Here is a 15,598-nt window from a genome sequence, read left to right as displayed (position 1 = left end):
GTGATTTGGAAGCCACGCTCCACCCTACGAGGAGCAGGACTGCTTTGGTCACGGGGGCCACTGGACACCAGCGCACCTGGTCAACTGAGTCGGCTTGTCCACCATTTGCCGTTATCCTCACCAAGCGTCCCCCTTCAGGGACAGAAGGCTGAATACGGGCTGAGCAATGTCTGGTTCCCACTCACACGAAGATCTCACTCCCCAACTACCAATGGGGTGGCATATGCTTGATTCTGACCTTCAGGACCCTGTGCTGAGTCAACCACTCTTTCACTTAGGACCCCAGGGACCTGTGTCCAGCATTGGCGAGCTGGTCTACATAGTGGAGGCGCCCTGAAACAAAGGAAAACCAAACATGCTTCTTGGGGATCAACCCCAGGACCTTAACCTCACAACAAGGCATCCAAACCAATGCCCTCACGGCTGGAACACCTTATGGGATGTGTGCTTTGAACGTAGAAAGAAAATTAGCAGAACAGCCGAAATCTGATGGGCTTGAAGTTCAAAAATCCAGAAGCTGCGGGTGGGGAGTATAGCTCAGTGGTAGAGCACGTGCCTAGCATGCACGAGGTCCTGGGTTCAACCCCCAGGACCTCCATTAAAAAATGAATTTAAAAAAATTTATTTTAATCCAGAAGCTCTGGCACCGTGACTGACCCAGTTCACTTTCTGGTTCTGAGAATCCGGTTTCTTGTCAGGCAAGAAAACTAAAGGAGGAAGAGGAAGAACACCTGTTCTGAACTCATCATTTTTCAGAGTCCCTTTCACATCTCCCACCTCCGGTGACCCGTAGGCGGCACGTGTGTATGACGCAGGAGTAAACGGAGGCAGCGGAGTTCACCGCCGCGGGTGAGGGTTACAGCCTGCCTCTCTGCGCTGGGAGATGAGGCTACCAGTCCCAAGTAATGAGCTGTGACAAGTAACATCATTTGCGTACAGCTTGTCTCTCCAGGCCACTTACAGTCCCACAGCCAGAGATGCAACGTGCTCTAAGCAATGAGACAGCCCACATTATCTCTCCTCCCCTCCTCCCATCTCCGCCGCTGGGGACCCGCTCGGGAGGAGGAAAAAGAGGGAGCGAGTGACCCAAGGCATGGCTGTGGCCGGGCAGATTTCCGCGTCCCTACAGCATGTGATGGGTTGTTTTGTTTTGTTTTGTTTTTTCTGCTTTAGAGCCTGTGTCCTAGTTTTTTCTTTCTTTATACCTTCTCCGAGGTATTGAGTCCCAGCCGTCACAAAAGGCAGACTCATGCAGGTCCCTCCCATAGTAATTTCACTCAGTGCTAACGCCAGTGGACGGGCAGACTCCATCCAGACAGTGAATTTCCTCTTCCAGCCAAGAGGCACTTGGATGCTAACTCAACACTGAGCAGCAGCTCCTGCAGATTCAATTCTAGCTCCACAGGGTGATGAAGCAGCAAAAGAGGGTGGTGGGTCCAGGATGGGGAGGCACGAGAAGAGACGGGTGACACCAGAGAGGGTAGTACTCACAGGGCATCGGTGCACCAGCCAGTACGCCTTCTCCTGGCAGTCCAGCGCATACCTGTCTGCTTTATTCCTTTCCTTTCCAGCCCTGAAAAGCCAAAAGCCACATGGAAGGCCAGTAAGATTTTGCATCTTTTGCTCAGTCATGGACCTCTTTCCTGACGGACCCCATCCCGGACCACTCTCCCGATCTGCGCAAATCATCTGTGTCTGCCGTAATAATGGTCATGAAAACCGCAAACATTAACATCACACCTCTGCACTAGGCACCCTGCTAAACACTTTCACACCTGTGAACTCACTGAATCCTCCCAGTGAGTCTTTCTCACTCTGCAGTTCAGGGGATTGAAGCAAAGAGAGGTTGAATGCCCCACTGAGGGTCACATGGTCAGCATGTGGCAGAGGTGGGACTTGAACTTGGAGTCTGGTCAGCTCCCCCTGCCAACAGGACCCGCCCGAGAACAAGCCATCCCCGCCAACTTCACCACTGGAGCAGCGAGTGTGGAAGGTACTCTGGGCTGACACCGGACCACCTGGCTTCTGAATTTTTCCCGGTTGTGACAAACACCATAATCAGCATCTGAATAAGCCGGCAGCCAGCACTGCCAGAGCCTGTGCCGGGGAAAGCACTGGCCTCAGGGAGTCCTTGTCTCTCTCAACCTGTCACTTCCACTCTGTCACTTCAAAGGGTTCATGCCAAGTCAGGGTTTTTCTGAGCCCAACTTACGAGTATAAAAGGTGATTTATTTCCCCCTTTAGCTCCCGGTCTCCCCCTTTCCTATTACGGATAGGAAATGATCGCTGCGCTTTCCTCCTACAGGAGCAGGGTAACGTGCATTATCGCGCCACGGGCCCCCTTCAGCACCATGTCCATGGCGACCTGCACTCACATGCGATGATGCTTGCTTTCCCAGGCAACGTGGGATGACGCGCATGCCCTCCACGAGACAGCGTCGGCGGATTTATGTGCCAGCTAAGGGATCGTGAATAACATCCCAGCATCCAGAGAGCCAGATGTGGGGGGGGAGTGCCACTCCTGTGGGGGCTGCTTTGCAACCTCCTCTGGAAATCAAATAGAAACACTGTCGCTCCCTTCCCCTCGCCAACCTAACTGGGCTGTCTACCGGGCTAACTAGCCCAGGTCCTCAGGAGGACGGGCCGCAGATGGCCGGAGGCACTGCGGAGTTCCCAGGACACTGGACAGCCTTGGAGACCGAGTCGGCCGCTAATGACAGCGATGTCTCTCCTGGCCACGCTCCTCGGCTTTTTCGTGACAGGCATGACTGCAGGAGAGTCGTGATGAATGGGATCCAAGAGAAGCAGTACGCAAGGAATTATCTTACTTTGTCATGTGCGATCAATCTTTTCAAGCAACAGTATTACAATCAATATTCATTCATTCGTTCGTTCGTGCATTTATTGATTTCCCACTAGGCGCCAGGCACTGGGAGTATACAGGTGAACCAAACAGACTGTTGTGGAATGAATGTTTGTGCCCTCCATCCCAAATTGATATATTCAAGCTCCAACGTGAGCGTATCTGGAGATGGGGACTTTTAAGAGGTAACTGGAATTTAGAAGTAGTTAGATGAGGTCATGAGGGTGGCCCTTATGATACAATTAGTGCCCAAGTTAACAGGAGACACAAAGAGCATCTCGCTCTGTCTTTTTTTCTCTCTCTCTCTCTCTCTCCCCTTCCCTCTCTCCCCCAAGCGAGGACACAGCAAAAAGGCAGTTTCTACAAGCCAAGAAGAGGCTCTTCATCAGACACCAAACCCCGTCAGGACCCTGCTCTTGGGCCTCCCAGCCTCCACAAGTGTGAGAAAACCAGTGTCTGCTGTTTCAGGCACCCGGGCTACGGTGTTTGGATGCGCTACGGTGTTTAGCTTAAGCTAACACAGACCCATTGCTTGCCTTTGAGTAGCTTTCGGTGTAAACATTACACACGTGGTCAAGAAACAGATATAAAATTACAAACTGTGTGACGAGCTATGAGGAAACACTGCGTGTCCTGTCACGCAGAATCGGGGACGGCCAGGGGGTGCTTTTTAAATCTGTCTGTAATTCTTAAGAATAAGTCCTTCCATTAAGAGGTGGGTCTGTGTCCTCCCCCCCGGAGACCAGGTGGGGTCTGGAGGCAGTTCTGACCAGCAGAGTTTACCGGAGACGGCCCTCTGTGATTCCCGAGGCTGCGCTCTAGAAGGCAGTACAGCTACCTTCCTCCTCGCCGGTGTACTTGCCCTGGACACTTCCAACCACCTGTCAGCAGTGTCACTGCCCAGATGCCACCGTGCTTTGAGGAAGCCCCAGGCAGACCTCATGGAGAGACCCAGAGGCCACCAGATGAGGACAAGAAATGCACAGCCCTCTGACCCGCAGCCCCTCGAGAGACTCTGACCCACAACTGCTCAGCCGAGCCCGCCCCAAATTCCAGACCTACAGAGATATAATAAAATAACCATTGCCACCTGGAGCCACTCCGTTTTAGGATGCTATGTGTGCGGTACTAACAGTTAATCAGAAAAGCCCCTTTGAGCACATGACACTGGAAAGGAGGGTTCTCTCTCTAAATGATGTGATAGGATTCTGTTTTGTGTTTCAAAAATCGGGCAAAGGCCAGCAGAGAGGCCAGCTGGGAGGACCCTGCCATGGTGCAGCCGACAGGGCAGAGGCGGTGGAGGCAGACAGAAGGGGGCAGGTATGGGAGAAGGGGTTTTGCCAGAGGAAGCAACAGGACTGGAGTACTGAACGGTGGACATGGGTGGGGGAGAGGTGAATGGGGGTTCCTTGTACTGGTGGGGGTCACGCTGAGGGAAGAGAAGGTTTGGGGAGGGAGGGGGAAAACATTCCAACATGGACTAGTTAAGTTTGAGGTGTAACATCCTCTCCAGTCACCACCAGCATCCTTCACCTGGATGCATCCTGTCTCATCAGCATGAGATGTTGAGTATGTAGCTGGATGCTGAGTTTGGGATCCAGAGAAGAGGTCCGGGTTGGGAGACCCAGTGTAACAAAACGACTACCTCATGAACCAACCTACATGGCCAACCTAATTCTGTGATGAGACCCGGTACTTGGATTAGTCAGCCTTCTCCAGAGAAATAGAATCAATAGAATAGATGAGAGAGAGAGGGACAGGGACAGAGACAGAGACAGAACTTGTTTATTTTAAGGATTTAGTTCACACCATTGAGGAGGCTGGCAAGTCCAAATTCTGCAGGACACACCAGCCAGGGAAGAACTGATATTGCAACTCGAGTCCAAAGGCAGTCTAGGGGTAGAATTGCTTCTTCCTGGGGGGAACATCAGTCTTTTAAGGCCTTCAACTGATTGGATGAGGCCCACCCACATTCTGGTGAGCAATCTGCTTTACACAGAGTCTACTGATGTAAATGTTCATCTCATCTAAAAAATACCTTCACAGTGACATCTTAAACTGGTATTGGATGACCTATCTAGGTACTGTGGACGAACCGAATTGACGCATAAAATTAACCATCACACAGTGGGTGCAAAGCACATCAGGGCTCCAGCTGGCCCACAGTGGACATGTAACACCAGCAAGGAATGAACCTTGTGGTTTCATTCCCCTGAGCATTGGGGGCTGTTTGTTACGACAGCCTAACCTCATCCTGACTGATACACTCTTCCTAACATTTATATCTGGCTCCTATGGACAAGGCAGAGACTCCAAGGGATCTTTCAGGTCCAGTTTTGAACTGGCAAATGAGGACCAGTAGTGGGTGGCTCTCACAGATGAATCTGATTACATCTCTCCCCTGTTTAAGATCTCTCTATGGCTCCCCATGACCCTTAGCACAAAGCCCTCTCATGATCTGCTCCTGCTAACATGTCCAGTCTCACTTCTGCCAGTTTCACGCTCTCTGTGCCAACTACAGGGAACTGCACCCAGCAGGCACTCCCTTGCCCCAGACTCTGGTTCTGTCTGCTCAGAGCATCCTTCCTCCCATCTCACCCTTCCTCCCCAGCCCCCACCAGCATCCTTCACCTGGATACATCCTATGCAGCCTCCAGATCCAATGTTGTTTCTACAGCTCTTTCTCCAAACCCGGACATGTGGCTCTCAATTCACTGTAGCATCATGGCCTGTTTGCTTGTCTGCCTGACTCCCTAGAAGATGCCTTTACATCCCCTATGCCCGGCCCATTGTTTAATACATAAACTCCCAATGAAAGTTTATTTTATTAAAAGAAAACAAAGAAGAGGGGAGGGAGGAAGCAGCACCAGAGGACCAACACGATTTCTCACTCACCGGTACTGCTCTTTGGCCTGCATAACCACAAAGTCCCACTTGTAGTTAATTTTTCTGTTCAAGAAATTGTAATTTTCCTAGAGAAGGAAAACAAAATGAGAACGCTTAGCCCCATGACATATGTTGTGTGCAGAAGGTAGAAAGCCCTAAGCCAGAGAGGGCAGGCCCCAACTTTGCATCAACTAGACCTGGACAAAGGGTCTCCCAGCCCAGCTTTGCAAAGGCCTTCATTCAAAGGGTAGCACCAAATGCTCAAAAAGCCTTCACAACAGAAGCCATGCCTTGGCTTGGATTTTTGTGTTCAATAAACGGATCCCAAATCTGATGAGGAAGAGGGGAGTAGTGTGGCGAAGAATACAGAAACAACATTCAACAACAGAGCATCGCAAACCCACGAAGATAAGCCCTAACATTGGTGCGATGTCGGCTCCTCTCAAACCATGTTTGTTAAAAATAAAAGTGCAGTAAGATGGTTGCTCTCTGCCCAGAAATCCAGCCTTTGGGAGGTTAGGGTGTGTTCTTTGAGAAATCTGACTCATTCTGCCTAAAACAAAAATCTATACTGTTGTTTTCCCCATGACAAACTCGAGTTCAAATCTGTTCATCCTGTAATATGCATTCTCACACATATTAATTAAGTCATATTACTTAGGGACGGTGAAAGCTACTGTGTGCCCAGGAGTTACTGAGGTGGTGGCCTGAATTACAGCAGGAGAAATGGCAGCTCAGCATGGCGGGGAATCTACCTCAGCTTCCTGCTTCTAAATATATAGATGGATGAGGGATGGATGGAGGGATGAGGGATGGATGGAGGGATGAGGGATGGTTGGAGGGATGAGGGATGGATGGAGGGATGAGGGATGGATGGAGGGATGAGGGATGGTTGGAGGGATGAGGGATGGATGGAGGGATGAGGGATGGTTGGAGGGATGAGGGATGGATGGAGGGATGAGGGATGGTTGGAGGGATGAGGGATGGATGGAGGGATGAGGGATGGTTGGAGGGATGAGGGATGGATGGAGGGATGAGGGATGGTTGGAGGGATGAGGGATGGATGGAGGGATGAGGGATGGTTGGAGGGATGAGGGATGGATGGAGGGATGAGGGATGGATGGAGGGATGAGGGATGGATGGATGAAGGAGGGATAGATGAGGAATGGATGGATGGATGAGGGATGGGTAGAGGGATGGATGGGTACATATGAAAGTAGTAACAGGGGAACAGGGGAAAACAGCTCAAGACTGTATTCCACTCAATTATAATAACCCATACTTGAAAGCATCTCTATACCTTTTCATATTCTTCTAAAATCCCTTTTTTCTTGATATTTCGCTTGGCCAGATAAATAGCTGGAAAAGAAAACAATGACATTTTCCATCATCATCAAATTCCAAAACCCTTCTGTGCGTGAGACTGCCGCGCTCGGCTTGGTGAAGAGCACAGCCAGCAGACCCGGTCCCACTTCCCCTGGGGATCAGTTCTAATACAGATGCGAACTGACATAAAGGTCGTGGTGACAGCAAGACAAATGCCACCAAAACGCAGCGAGTAAATAAGCAGCCTGTGAAGCACCACCGAAGGCATGGGAGGAGGTGTGGGGTTTTACCGTAGTCTGTGTCTTCGGCCGGCCACTGCTGGGTGGGCCAGAAATACGGCGTCTACAAAAGAAACCAGGAAACCACGCTTACACTCTGGGCTGAGATCCCCTGGACCCCAGTCCTGTAGCTGACAAGATAAAACCACCTTAGCCTCTTCCACTGTTTCCATAGATCTATGAGGCTGTGAAGCCATCCAGTTATCTTTTCAGACCCATTTTCACACCCAAGGTCAAGGCCAAGACTCACCTGGAATCGGTAGAGGCTGCTGTCAGGCTTGAGAACGAGGTTCTTGGGGTCTTGCAGGGGGTAAATGTAGCCATACTTGACAATGAAGTTGCCCAAGTTCTGTGCCTCTGGGGAGAAGCAGTCGGGACAAGGAAGTTAAGAGCAGAAGCTCACTGCCTGGCCCCCACACGGCACCCCAAACTCCAGGGGAGGTGCCCCCCTCCTAACAGCATGTCATCCAAGGAGGGAGGACAGCGCTCCCTGGACTTAGCCATGGGGAGCATGCTTAAAGGAGGATCCCCCGGCCCAACCCCAGGAATGACAGCTCAGTCAGTCTGGAGGGGAGCCCGTGAAGCCCAATGTTGACAGATGCCACAGGGCGTTCACTGCAGGCGTTTGGGGTGACAAGACGGGGAAATCCTGGAGAAGCATCCTTGGGCTCTTTGGGTCTGGAGAAGCCCCAGGGACAGGGAGAGACGGCTTGACCAGCAGCCACTTCCTCACTCCAAGAGAGAAGGGGAGCCCATGTTTAAAATCAACTTCCACTCCAAGCTCAACTCTGCCTGCAACCCAGGGCCAGATCCTCTGGCTCCTCCCCACCTCACTTTAACTCCCACCCCTCTTCAGTTTGCTTGGAAACGTGGTCTTGCTTCTGGACTCGCATCAGTTAAAACAAAACTGTCTTAGTTCATTCTCAGAGGCACCAATGAGAGCAGGTGTCCTTCTACCATCGAGAGAAAATTCCATCCCTTCCTGTCCTCCAGGCTCCAAAGCCCAACCCACATCCCATCCCAGAGCTCAGTCTCCAAGGAGTGGAAAGACTTCCTCCCTCTTCACGTCTCCCTCCCTCTATCAGAGACCAGAGCCTCATTTTTTTACACCTGGTTGTACCAACAGCCTTTTTTTCTAGTGGCAAGTCTGGTCCCAGAGTCTTTTGCTCCAATCCATCCTTCAAATTGCTGCCAAACATCCTAGCTGAAATACAATTATCATACACACTGCCATGCTCAAAAATCTCCTGTGGCTTACTGTTGCCTCTCTCCCAGATACAACTTGGAATCTGCTAATACACTAGGTGCGTCCCACCCGCCCACCACCCTCCACACCCAGATGAAGTTGCTGTACCCAACTTCCCCTCGTGACCATTTCTTCTTCATTCCATTTCTACATCAATGCTCTTGATAACTGCCCCCCTGGGAAGACAGACCCTCCAGACTCCCCTCCACAATTCACATGCATCGCTGCTTTCGAGAACAGGTGTAGATATGCATCACCTCCTCCAAGAAGTCTTCCTTGACTGACTCCTCCCCAATCGCTCCTGCTATTTACATGCTCTCAATACTTTGTATGAAACAAAAGTTTGTCCCCCCGATTGTCATGCCTCCCGTTTTGATTTTGCTTGTTTTACACATGAAGGCCTTGTCTCTCCAATTAAAAGATCAGCTTCTCAGAGACTGAAGCTTCCATTTAGTTTCTACTTTTCAGAGATCCCTCGGTGGACTGCGGTCCTTGGTAACTGAGGGCCAGACGAGCTCTCACCCAGATTGGAGATCCAAAGCCGCTGGATGATCCACTGCAGAACCTCACTTCCTGCAAAGCAGAGGTAGTGAGCAAACGTCAGAGCCTCTTGGCACACCCCCGGCCTCCACGCCCTCCTCCGCGCTGCGGCCCAACTGGCCTCCTCCCCGTTCAGCTGTGATCTCACCCCTCTTCTGCTCAAAGCTTTCAGGGACTCCCCTCCACCCTGCCCACAACCATGTACAGTTCAAACCCTGCAGCCCATAATTCAGGGCCATCCATGATCCGACTCCGGCCAGATTTCCAGCTTACGCTTCCCTGTACACCCTCAGTCTTTACCTCTCTTGGGTACTCATTTTCTCAGCTTACAGGAGTTTGCACATGGACCCTCATTCATCCAGTAGGAAGCAAACAGTCATCAGACTTAGCAATGAAAAGAAACAGACCCAAAGCAAGCTGCCCGTGAGGTTCTGGGTGGAGCTTGGACACATGGGAGTAAATCAGAGCCAGGGATGGGAGGAGAAGTGGGGGTGGGCCACGGTGGGGGGAGGGCTGGTTCTCCTATACCCCCAAGTTCCCAGGCAGAACTCTGAAGAGTCAGAGCATTCTAAATCTAATTCTAAAGTCTTAAATCTAAATTCTGAAACTCTGAAGAGCCAGAGAGCCCTAGAATTCTAAGCACCTGGCTTTCAAGGTACTTGTGTTAGAGCAGGAGGGTGGGACGTATTTTAGTAACTCTGAGGGTTGATTTACGACTTCAGACAGTGGAATGTGGGCTCCGTCTGTACTCTCGCCCTGGGCCCAGCAAGTCGAAGGGGCTGGCCTGGGAACAACGCAAAGTGAAGACTGGCATGAAAAACAGCAGGAGAGGCAGACAGGGACCAGGTCAGGAGGGAAGATGCATCCCTCCCATCACCACCCTCTGCCCGGATTCAGATTTGTCTAAGGGCCAAGGCAAGCCAAGTTCCACCAGCAAGTCCAGAGCTGTTGCAGGAACTCAAGGAGGCCGTGTACCTCCCTCCAGCCCCATAAGCAGAACGTGCTCCTTGTAGGAGGTGGGCAGCACCGTCCAAGAAGAAAGACGTGATGTTCTGGAACCAAGCATCCCAACTCAGTCGTCACCTTGCCAATGACCACGGTTTCCAGCAACTCCAGCCTGCTTTACAAAAGTCAAGCTGAGTCCCCTGCCTGCCTGCAAGGGAACCGGCCCACAAAACACACCAAAGAGGAGGGTCAGGGTCTGAAACCCCACTGCCTGTGTCCTTGTGGCTGGACTGCTGGAAACAACACTCCCCTCCTTCAAGGTGATTAAGGGGCATCTCGTCTGACGCCCTCCAGGGAAGGCCCTGATGGCGCCTCATACATGCTCTGGGCTTAACCACCTGCCCACAGCATGGCTGAGGATGGACAATCTGTAGCTCTCTCCTTTGTAGGCACGCCCCGGGGCACACACAGCCAGACGTCCTCTCCCAGTACCCACACGCCCACCTTACGGCTTTCAGTGGGTTCTCTGTTGCTCTTGGCTTTATTCAGCCCTGGTTGGCTCTTTAAAAGCAAAATTCTTCATCTAGAATCCTACTTAAAATCCTAGGACTGGGTGTTTCAGACCTTCCACCCCGAGGCTCTGCACTGGTGGTGCGCAGCCAGGGAAGGAGAACCCCAGGCAGACAGCAGATAAGCACTCTCCACCAAGGAGCCAGGGTTTTCTCATCCACTCGACTGCTTCCTGAAATAGATCAAATGAGATTATGGGGCCACCAGTATTTCCAACACGTGACCGACCGGTGCTGACGGCACAGCCAGCAGCTCAGGCTCCCACGTCAGCCACCTTGGTCCCCGGAAGTCCTGGGTCACCTGCCATCTGAGGAGCTGGATGGCGATGAGCCAATTTGCTTTTATTACAGCTAATGCTCCAGGACACAGCTCCTCCTGGGTGAATTCACCCAGGCAGGAGGGACAAGGGTGGGCAGCCCCACCCAGATCCAGGCACTAAGCGGCCACGGGTGCAAGGAGGAAAGCAGCTCACACCGCGTGTGACGATCGACAGGAGTGTTGGCGCTGGAGTCAGGTAGCTGGGCTCCAATCTAAGCTCAGCCACGTACGCGTTTAGTGACATGGGGACAAGGTGCTGGAAGTCTTTGTGTCTCCACATCCCCATCTGCAAGAAGGGGCTGGATGGTCATATCTCTCCCTACGTCCATTGTGGGTAGTAACTGACACGCTGCAGGAAGTTGCTAGGTGCCGGCCCCCCCAGGAGCATCACTGAGCGCTGGCCACATGCACAGCACAATCTCATCTAATTCCTGCAGTCATTTCCTTAGGCAAGGATCGATATGCCTGCTTTTAAAATAAGAAAATTAAGACTAGGGCTACACAAGAAGAAGAAAAAAAAAAAAAGACAGAGAGAGAGCAAGAATAAGGTGCCCAAAGGGCTCAAACCCAGCGTACCTCCAGTGCCCTCTGGGCAGCGTGCTAGACCAGGACTGATTCACACATTCAATGACCTTTTATTAAACTTCCACCCTGACCCACAGCTGTGCTAGGCACTGGGGTTACCCAGGTGAGCAAGATGAGATATCCCCTCACTGAGGGTCTCCCAATCCAGAGGTGAATTCAAGCCAGAGTTAATGACAATGGGGGGGGGGGGGGAGGCGGGGTCGGGGATGCCCTCAGGAAGAATTATCACACCTGCATCTTAAATGCCGGGGGAGGGGAGCAGAGACACCTTGAAAAGTCTGCCCATCAGTCCCTGCTTTCTGGGAGCCCAGGCTACTCTGGCTCCTAGCCTTTCCCAAGTCTAGCCCATCAGAGTTTTCTCTTTTTCTGTGAGCTACCCTGCTGGATCGCAGTCAATTCCTCTACTGCTCCCACCAGCCAGAGCTGGTCTTCTGCTGCTTGCACTCAGGGAACCCAAGAGGCACCTAGCTGGCAGGGGCACCCCTCCTCCCAAGCAATCCAAAAGGGAAACGGGACGCTGTCAGCTAACTTGCCTCTGAAAAGACTCTGGCACCTTGAGTGAAAAACACTCAGGTCTCGGGTGGGGTGGAGAGCGAGGGCTCACAAGGCTAGCGGCACAGTGGCCCGTCCCTGGCTCGTGCTTCGAGAAGCTGTCTGCTTCTGCAGACAACGCCCCTCAGCAGGAAACAGACTCTTTACTACAAGACCAAAAATCATAAAACATACGCAACGCATTAATCAAAATGCATTCCTATTTTGGGGTCCAGCCCCTTCGGCCGATATCCTTAAATGATGTCCTTCAGCCCACACCCAGAGGAAGGAGACTATGGTACCATCATCCCCTTGGGGGAGTTAAGAGGGGTCTAAGTGTGAATCAGAAGACAGGGATGGATGGAGCAAACAAAGGCCAATTTTTTTTTTTTTTTTTGCCAAATAGTATTTTTTTCTGCTACTTGATTTTATTAAAACAAAACAAACAAGACAAACAATATTAAAAATAAACAGTAAAGGTTTTTAAAATGACCTCTTGGGAAGAACGGCTTTACCAAGTGACCCACTGAATTCTTTTCTCTTTTCTCTTTTCCTTTCTGACTCCCTCCTAAGGAGCTGTGGTCCAGGAATCAGCAAGTAAGCAGTCAATATTTTCAGCTTTGTGGGCCATAATATGGCCCCTACACAACTACTTAACTCTGTCTTGCAGTATAAAAGCAGCCAGACAATACATATGGGGGGACGTGTCTGTGTTCCAATAAAACTACGTTCACAAATACAGAACACAGGCAGCATTTGGCCCGTGAGCTGCAGTTTGCCAGCCCCTGCGTGTGGTCTGTTCCAGGCCAAGACTAAATCACAAGACACATTACCCATCATGGCGTGTGGGACGCTGGCGACCGTGATCTTCTGGCTCTGCATCCTGACCCCCGTCTCTGGGTCCTGCATGTCCTTCACCAGAGTTTCAATCTGCAAGATAGAACCACAAATGCTGGCTGAGCAGAACCATTTCAAAGGCTGAGAACGGTCCTTTTTGCAGCGCCAAGGGAGCAAAAGATACAAAGAGGAACACGAGGGAGGCGCTTACAACCAGGAGCCCACCACCGGGATGGGCAGCGAGCAGCTACCAGGCAACTAGCGCGAAACGCAGTTCACAGACACCAACACCCCGCCCGGTGTGAGACTCAAAGAGATGCCTTCTGATCTGGGGACTCGGCAGAGGCTTTCAAGGGAAGATGAGACTTAACCAAAAAAGGGTCTTGCTGGACAGAAAGTCAGAGAACAACACGAGCAAAGGTGTGGGAGGCTGGCGGTGCCCTGGGTGTGAGAGGGACAGGAAACCTCGGGAGAGGAGGCTGGAGTGGCAGCTGGAGGCCAGATCACAGTGAGCCTCGGGCGCCTCTCCCAGGCTGTGGGCTTTGTTCCAGCAGCTACTGCTGGAGAGCCGTGCAGTTGGGCCCACGTTTTGGAAACGTGGCCCATGCTAGAGAGAAACACATTTTAGTATGAAGAAGTCTGCCAAGATAGAGAAAAGTGGAGGGTCTGTTCAAAACTACTGCAGAAGTCCGGGCAGGAAGTGACGGCGCCTCGTCCCTTGCCACTTTACCCCTCGGTCCGTCGTCAGCTGAGCAGCCAGTGTGGGACTTCCAATTATTTTAGGATGTGTCCCTTCTCTGCCTGAAACTCTGCAAGGACCATTCCACTCAGAGTCAGTGGCAAAGTTCTCCTACCGGCCGGGACCCCTTCCTCCCTGACCGTGCCCAGCCCCCTGCCTCAGGGCCTTTGCTCTGACCATTCCCCGGGCCTGGACCACTCTTCCCAAGACTCCTGCAAGGTTCACTCCCTCACCTCCTTCCTCTTCTAACAGTCTCAGGAGCCCCCCACCCCCACCCCATCCTATTGAGGGCTGCAACCCTGAACTCCACCCCAGCATCCCTAATCCCTTACCTGCTCTTCCCAGGGTGCTCACCTTCTAACACACAGAATAATCTACCTGCTTATCGTAATGCTTACTGTGTGTCACCCTTGCTCCTAGAAAGTAAGTTCTTCAAGGGCAAATTTTTTGTCTTCTGCTGTTTGCTGCTGTATCCTGACTGCCTGGAACAGTGCCTGGCACGTGGACGGTACTCAGTAAATCACTGGTGCAAGAATTAATAAATAAACAGAAGCAGTGGTAGGAAAGATGAGAGGAAGGCATGGCTTCCAGGGCCCTAGTTCTAACTCTAATTAACTGGAATTACATGTAACCTGCAAGGGATGGGCTGGTTCAGTAAGGGTGGCAAAGATGAACTGCCAAAGTTTGTAAGTTATATGACTGGAGTTGCCAGTTGCCAAAATAGAAAATTCAAAAGAAGGAGCACTGTCTGAGAGCAAATGCTTCTGCTTTCGGAATGTTGGCTGCAAAGGGCTGCTGAGATATCCACAATGTCTGGAGGGTGACTGGAAATAAATGTCCCAAGTTCAAAGGACATAAGGGTGAGAGATACGAACGCAATTCACAAATGTTGACAAGAGAGTGGAAGCCAAAGAGACTCAATGAACTGTCCAAGGAAGACCGAAGTGCGGGAAGGCATTCACAAGGCCAGCCCAGCGGACTGTCTTCAGAGTAATTTTTTTTTTAACACTGATGAATAAAAAATGTTTTTCCACTTGAAAAAAATGAAATGGGAGTAAAATCAACTGAAGGATATTTTAAGACAAACTGGATGGGTTGGCACAATTAGAAAAAGACAACCCAAGTGTTTGGTCAATGTTGGTGACTGGCATTGATGAAGCCTCCCACGCAGAGGTTTCAAACTTCATGCTGCACCAGGAAACCCCTCACTGATGGAGAAACCATTCACTCCCCCAGCCCTCTACATGCTGGCAAATGACCAGTCAGTCATTCAACAACCAGGCAGTCACGGTTGGCTCTGGGAAACCAGACAAAAAGATCTGGTCCTTGAGCTTAAGGGGTTCACCGTCTAGTGCCAGGATATGACAGGACAACACGGGAAGCACACTGACAAAGGTGAGTCTGTGGAATCCTCAGGACACACCAGGGCCAGGAGGGGGTCAGAAGGGTCACTCCTGGAGTGAATCTTCAAAAAGATGAATAGGAATTAGGCAGCAGAAAGGGAAACAGATGGTGGGGGAGGGCATTCCAGGCTGCAGGAGCAGCAGAAGCAAAAACACGGAATATGAACGAGTAAGTGGGAACAAAGACCTTTCCTGCCCTCCTCCCGCCAGAAGCCCTCTCCCAAGGCCCGGGCAGCTGCGCACAGCTGGACAGATCCCCCTGGAGGGTTGCCCCTCAAACCCAACCTGCCCGCATTCCAGCCACTACCCACAGCAAAACAGCTCCCTCAGCTGCCTGCTTCCCCCCTCCCCTGGTTTAACTAACTTGGTTACATCATCATTAGCCTCCTGCTATGTAATAAAATAACACTCCCTCACACCATATAGCCCGTTACAATTTCCAAAGTCCTTTTAGAGTCTGCATGTGCTTGTGGTCCAAAGAAAAGGAACCCACGGATCTCACAGCCTCAAGGGGTCTCCTTTCTGTCCTAA

The 15,598-nt window shown here is 51.4% G+C and overlaps 1 protein-coding gene across 8 annotated transcripts in view; it reads right to left on the bottom strand.

Moving 5' to 3' along the window:
* The window catches only part of RGS9 (regulator of G protein signaling 9), a 112,495-nt gene that overhangs the window by 38,744 nt on the left and 58,153 nt on the right, over nucleotides 1–15,598 (bottom strand). For all 8 annotated transcript variants that reach the window (XM_031468935.2, XM_064495634.1, XM_064495632.1 and 5 more), the window contains 7 exons: nucleotides 12,922–13,018; nucleotides 9,122–9,172; nucleotides 7,604–7,710; nucleotides 7,366–7,417; nucleotides 7,050–7,108; nucleotides 5,759–5,835; nucleotides 1,492–1,573 (listed from right to left, as the gene is read on the bottom strand). In XM_031468935.2, the coding sequence (XP_031324795.2) occupies nucleotides 1,492–1,573; nucleotides 5,759–5,835; nucleotides 7,050–7,108; nucleotides 7,366–7,417; nucleotides 7,604–7,710; nucleotides 9,122–9,172; nucleotides 12,922–12,997 (504 nt within the window). In that variant the 5' untranslated portion in view covers nucleotides 12,998–13,018. The remainder of the gene's footprint in view (nucleotides 1–1,491; nucleotides 1,574–5,758; nucleotides 5,836–7,049; nucleotides 7,109–7,365; nucleotides 7,418–7,603; nucleotides 7,711–9,121; nucleotides 9,173–12,921; nucleotides 13,019–15,598) is intronic.

This window comes from Camelus dromedarius, chromosome 16, assembly GCF_036321535.1.
Source record: "Camelus dromedarius isolate mCamDro1 chromosome 16, mCamDro1.pat, whole genome shotgun sequence".
Classification (NCBI taxonomy): domain Eukaryota; kingdom Metazoa; phylum Chordata; class Mammalia; order Artiodactyla; family Camelidae; genus Camelus; species Camelus dromedarius.
This window is presented reverse-complemented; position numbering and strand designations above follow the sequence as displayed.